This window comes from Rutilus rutilus (genome assembly GCF_951802725.1).
Source record: "Rutilus rutilus genome assembly, chromosome: 22".
Classification (NCBI taxonomy): Eukaryota; Metazoa; Chordata; class Actinopteri; order Cypriniformes; family Leuciscidae; genus Rutilus; species Rutilus rutilus.
The window spans coordinates 29,450,627-29,457,162 of NC_140227.1; the positions used below are offsets into that span (position 1 = coordinate 29,450,627).

General features: G+C 36.3%; 1 protein-coding gene across 2 annotated transcripts in view; it reads right to left on the reverse strand.

Annotated features, from left to right (window-relative positions):
• trim62.1 (tripartite motif containing 62, tandem duplicate 1) overlaps window positions 1-2,162 on the reverse strand; it is a 42,969-nt gene extending 40,807 nt beyond the window's left edge. Inside the window, exons 1-2 of one of the 2 annotated variants that reach the window (XM_084396033.1) lie at window positions 2,015-2,152; window positions 280-832 (exon numbers count right to left, since the gene is read on the reverse strand). In XM_084396033.1, the coding sequence (XP_084252159.1) occupies window positions 280-687 (408 nt within the window). In that variant the 5' untranslated portion in view covers window positions 688-832; window positions 2,015-2,152. Of the gene's footprint in view, window positions 1-279; window positions 833-2,014 lie in introns of both variants that reach the window. The other variant, XM_084396032.1, reaches the window with a different exon arrangement.
• Window positions 2,163-6,536: the final 4,374 nt, after the last annotated feature.

A 6,536-nucleotide genomic window follows, 5' to 3' on the forward strand; every position in this document is an offset into this window, starting at 1 on the left:
TGATTCCACACCTCATTCTTGATCGCGGTAATCAGAAACCCTCCCAATGACAACAGCAAGTTTTCAGATTCTCAACACGTCATGTCATCTTGCGATAAATACTGTTACCACCTAATTAGCCTAAGAACTGACTTCCTCAAAGCCTGGCACCTTGATTATTTCATTATTTTTAATTGCTCTTTACAACCTGTAAGAAAACCGTAAAATTGTGGTTCACGTAATCACATAATACACCAATGGAAAGAGATTTCATGGTAAAAAAAGACAAATAAAACAGACCTGTATTTCCTCATAGGCCTCGTCGACGGTGGTGACTTGGTGCTGTTCGTGTAAGGCGGGCTCATCACAGAAGAAGCACACCAAGCTCTTGTCACTCAAGCAGAAGAGCTTGACCTTTTCATGGTCCTTGCATGGGTACGAGTTCCTCTGGGCGTTGAGGATGGCGTCCAGAGGGAAAGCGGCGTACCTCTCCACGATGTTGGAGAGCTTGAGGCTCGGGGACAAAAGGGGATCCGTGAAGGTCCTCCTGCACTCCGGGCAGTCTCGTGTGCTGTGACGCTCCTGTCTGCTCCAGTGCTCAGTGATGCACTTACGACAGAAGTAGTGCTCGCAGCCGAAACTGACCGGGTCTTGATAAATGCTCAGACAAATGGAACACAAGAGCTCGTCCTTCAGACAGCAAGCCATTTGAATCTATGGAGGGGTCGGTCATGCAGATGTGCAGGTACCAGGACGCACGAACCCTGAGTTTATAAACCAAGATGGGCCTCCTTAAATGAGTCTTGAAAATGTTCCTCGACTGAATTAGATGAAATGTTCTAGAAAGGAAAAGCTGAAACAAAAGAGAATAAGCAAAGACATTTAAAAGATTCTGCAACAGGTACACTTAAGTTTAACACTAGACTCTCGGATGACCAGGTATAAATGCTTCAGACGTGGACTTTGCCCTAAATTATCATGCATTGATGAGCGAATGCAGATTAATCTTCTACTGACTGAAAGCAGACAAGAAAATGTTGCTATTCCTTAATTAAAAGAGACTCGCCTGAAAATCTGATTATTTACTGCCCTCATTCTGCAGGATTCAATAGGACCTTATCAAGCCCATTAAAAATATAATTACATTTTCACTTAAGAATCGGAAACGATATTCCCAGGCTAATTAAAGACATTCATTTCGTTTTCTTTCTTTCTTTTATTCTGTCTTTTTTCTTTCTTTTTTTGCAGACTGTCACTCAGTCACCATTCACTTTACCAGGATACAAAGGAATCTTGAATGGAGGCCCAAACCTGCAGAAATGTAAAAAAAAATATTTAAAACAATTATAATAATAATAAAATAACTAACTTTACTATTAATATTTTTCTATTATTACATTACATTACTTATTTTTGCAGGTTTGGGATTCCATAATCTTGTCAAGTCCATTTATAAAACGAATCAAATTATTAAAATTATTGCATTTTTCTAATTCTAAAACTATTCAAAATGACATTCCCTCGCTACTGGCTAATTAAAGACATTGAATTATAAAACAGGTTCATTTGTACAAGCTGTCACTCAGGCACTAAACACTTTTCAATAACACCTTTTCAACTAAATGTAAAGAATGTAGTAATATATAAACAACTGAAATCATCAAAATAAATCCCCAAATGGTAATGAAACCTCGAATCACACATAAAGTTATATAATGTCACACAGATTGCCAACACACTTCAACCGAAGATAATGTGGATGTTATCAAGTCCATTTAAATCAGCGGTATATAAATCAGAAAGCTCCTGTACTGCAAGTTATACATCATGGCAATTTCACAAAAGTTATGAGCATCACTGTTATGTTCCAAAAACAGCTTTTAAACAGTTTATCCTCCCTTTTTCCATTTTTTCTTCTTGTTGTTTATCAAAGCCGGCTGCTAAATAATTAGCCAGCTAGCAGGATGTGTAAACAGGTTTTCCATGTATTCAATCCTCTGAAAAAAAACCTGACATTATCAGTTCATTCACTTACCCCAAACGGTCCTGACGCGTTATACACTAGAAACAACCGACTGTCACATAATTAGAAGAACGGCTCGTTGTTTTAATTAGACATTTTCATCACGTCAGAGCCTTCAAAGCTGAAGCGACCGACCGCACGCGCAGCTCTTCACAATCCCAAAGCTGTAAACTCGCTCCAGAGGCGCACAGCAACGGAACGAACCAACTCCACACAGGGGGGGAGACACAAATAGATAACACGCTAATACATCTCTCTCTGGACTTTTATTCGTGCTGTAAGGAAATTAAGACAATGACATACTTTAATTTGTGTTTATCATCTGGGCTGGATTCGTGAAGTATATAGGACATTTTTACACGGATGTAGGGTGAATCCCTCCCGCTGCTGTGATGGTACAGCTCCGGCTTCCTCATCACAGGCATATGATAATATCAGAGTGATTGCTCGCACTCTGCTGGCGTGTATTTGTAGGTCCGATACAAAACACAAATGTGTTTTTATACAGTGAGTTCAACATAGTATTCAGTTATTTCAATTAAATAAAGTTTGAAGTCTATTCAAAAATCCAGATTTCAAAGCAAATAATTTCGTTTATTGTTTTCATAATTTTTTGTATATAAATTGTCATTATATTCTCAGTGCAACTTGGCAAAAGTGCATTTCGATTTTACATAATGACAATAATCTCATGAAGCCTGTTCCAGGGTGATACTAATAATATTGTATAAAGAAGATAGAAGAAGATTGCTGCAATTCATGCAAAAGTATTTATACATAATGGAAGAATTTGTCCTGCTTTGCTTATTCATTTTCCCATGGAAAATACATTTTTAAATGCATTTATATTGAACATAGATATAGAAACAGGTCTTTTAAGGCCCGTTCACACCAAAGACGATAACTAAAACGATAACAATAAAGATGTAGATCTAAAAATTATTCTAAATATAAAAGAATAGCAGGATTCACGCACAAACCATCACGATAACGGCAAAGAGAAACTATATCGCTGGAATCACTTTTAGAACGATTTTTCCAGCGGATGACCGATATAAACAATAACAGCCAATCAGAATCAGTTCCGCTTTGAAGAGCTCGAGCATTTCATCCTTTACTCTCCCTCAAGTTGTTCCAAACCTATATGAGTTTCTTTCTTCAGCTGAACACAAAAGAAGATATTTTGAAGAATATGGGTAACCAGACATGGACCCCATATTCTCTCCATACATTATTCAAAATATCTTGCCAAATGTGTCTGTGTTAGTGTAGAATAGGTCAACATCCGGGTATTTCTCCACTGGAACGTGTTAACGCAAACGTGTAATTTCACGTTTGAGGGGGTTAAACCGTGACATCTACACGTTTTCTAAAATGGACCAACGTGATTATTTCACGTCTTGTTGTGATACCGGGTTGCAGTGTGTGCGTGTGCATGTGCGTGTGTGTGTGTGTGTGTGTGTGTGTGCATTATTGTAGGCCATACAAAGGCCTCAGGTTAGCAGAACAAGTGTTGTGCAAAGCTACAAGTCAACTGCCTGACTAAATTATTGTCCTTATTATTGTCAAAGCTCTTTCCAAAGAATGCCAGTGTAATTGTGTTTTCACCTTTCACGCCCCCACATTTCTCGACACTGGCCTCACACATCTCACTTCAGAAGCTGACCTTTGACCACCAACCCTCTCGCTGAGTTATTCTGGTGCTCCTGGTTTGACTTGTGCCAAGACACATTTAACAACACTTACTGTATCACTAAAAGAAATAAGGATGCCTTCTTCACCTGTCCCCACTTTACAGGAAGAAAGTGAATTTATGAATCAGCAGATTATGAGGTTGATAGACATCAGTGCAAACCTTCTTTATCTCATAGTTTCGGTGTGAAAATCTGAGGTCCTGTGGTTTACATTCATTGCTTGCATCTCAGTTGCAGCGCAGTCCGTATCGTCAGTGCAACACATACGTTCATTATGAAAGCGTGCAACAAAGTACAATCAGAATTCATTCATAGCTTGCATTGCATTTGAGAAATGGCGTGCTGTTAATGGTTAGGCCGTCGGTTTGCTTCCCTGCCTCAAATTGATGTCAGGAAATCCTGTCACAAAGTACAGCGCAAACAAGCCATTTCCCACAATCAACTCTATCTGTTGTCTGCTTACTCATAATCATAATGCTGCGGTTTCACAACAGGGATGGATCAGAATGGAGAACAGCATACTAAAATGACTCACCTTGAGCACCTAAAGGCTTTCTGCAAACTGTGAACTTTTAGAAAACAAACTTTCACACTATTTATTTTGTTCAACAGTGGCCTTTCATGCATTACAGGAAAATTCTGTATTTCTTTCTCAAACCATACACAATCTCATTTCCAATATCACAATGCAATTTATCATTTATTCTGTGATGGAAAGGATGCACTAAACTGAGGGATGTAATCTGTGTAATTTTTTTTTAGATTTATGCTAAATGTATCGAAAGTGACATACATTGCCTTACAGCTGTAGATCTAAACAAATGTTATCATGCATTACCTGGGAGTTGAACACATAAACTTACACTGTAAAAAATTATCGTGATTTTAACGGTCAAAGACAGTAAAAATGCTACAGTGAAAAACTGTTAATTAAGAGAAAGTTTCCTTACTATATACGGTAAACAACTGTGATAGATCTAACCTACATTTAATGTAATTTTACTGTAAAATACTGTTAAATGTACAGTTTTTGGAAGTGAAAAAGAACGTCATTGTATAATTTACTGTAAAAAAACGTACATTGACATTCCCACAATTCCCTGCGTGACACTTCACATTTGATGTATTTTTGTTGAAATAACTATGTTTCTTCATAGTTTTCTTATTTTTTTCTAATCAGTTATGACATTAGGGTTTTATGTTACATTTAATGTTGTTAAATTAATGTTTATTGCATTTTTTAAATTTCACGTCTGTTACCATGATGGTGTTTAGTGTTTGTATGAATGACACTGTGCAGCTTCTATATATTAGTATTAACTTACTTGTGAAAGAGCTGCTTGTGATGATCATTAATTCATCATGTGATTTCATCTCCACTGTGATTGGTGGTTGTCAGTGTATTACTATGGCACAAAACAGACATAAATACTTCAATAGGTCAGTAAATTAACATTATATCAGATAATTAAATACGGTTTATTACTGTAAATTTAAGTAAAGTCTGTAAAATCTTAAATGTTGCTACAGTATTTTTTACGGTAAATTTCTGGCAACCACAGCTGCCGGTATTTTTTTACCGTAAATTGAACAGATTTTTTTTTACAGTGTACAGTTGTCAGCAGAATGCTCTATACTTCTTGGATTTTCATATTGCAAAACTGAAAGGCTGGGTCTGTGACGAGGGTAAAACAAGATGCATAAAAAATAGACATTGAAAATAAAACAGAAATAAACAAAAATAATTTTTTTTTTTTTTTTTAAACATAGCCTATATAATAAAAAGTTACTTCATTTTTGTTTTTTAGCTACAGGAATCACAGCAAATACTGAAATCATTCATATAGATGACCATCATTCTTATGTGTGTGTGTATATATATATTTTTTTCCCATTTATTTAAAAAAAGTTAAATAAAAATGATGGTCATCTATATGAATGATTTCAGTATTTGCTTTCAGTATTTGCTATGTATGTATATATATATATATATATATATATATATATATATATATAAAAAATAAAACAACTGTAAGTTAATTTAATAACAACAAAACGCCTGTTTATTTACATAGAGTGTTTACACCCCTATATTCCCCAACTGGTTTTCAATGATGTTACTGTGTCCAAAAGGGTGCTTGTACATTATAATACTTGCATCATCTGTTCCAATTCTGAAAAAATTATGTGATTACTCAATGAGCTACAAATGAAAACCAGATTTCCTGAACCAGTCCCACAACAAACAGACTGCGGCTTACTGAAGACTTTGTTCCACACGCAGAAAAAGCTAGTAGCTCGCTCGACAGTGCAATATCGATGTGGGAGTATAGCAACCATCAAAACAGCATGATCAATATTAAATCAGCTCCTAAAGAAAACTTCTCTGATTCCTTAAGTCTGTTAACAGCTGTATTGATCCACCGCTGGAGGCTGTCCTCCGGCCTCATAATAAAGAGACTTTCATCTCAAACTGCTTTTTGTGCTGGTGGTCTACCAACAGCGTCTGTGTAATGGATGTTCTGGCAAGGAGAACCACAGGCATTGACTACACTGTAGTTTCCACAGTTGTCAGTCTATGAGGAAATATATTGCTTTAATTGATATACGCTGAATAAACTATGACTGGGCTTTAGACTTGTGGTACATTCCTGTTCAAAACTCTCTTGCATTATACCAAGACATTGCTAGGTCACTCAAATGATTTTTTAGTCTACATTATTAAATCTCAAGTTACAGGTTTCATCCATGTCTGTAGCACAAACGACGCTGGATGAGTTACACAACTTATACTTAATAATAGACTGCCTAATAGACAAAAAAATAACATAGACAAGCAA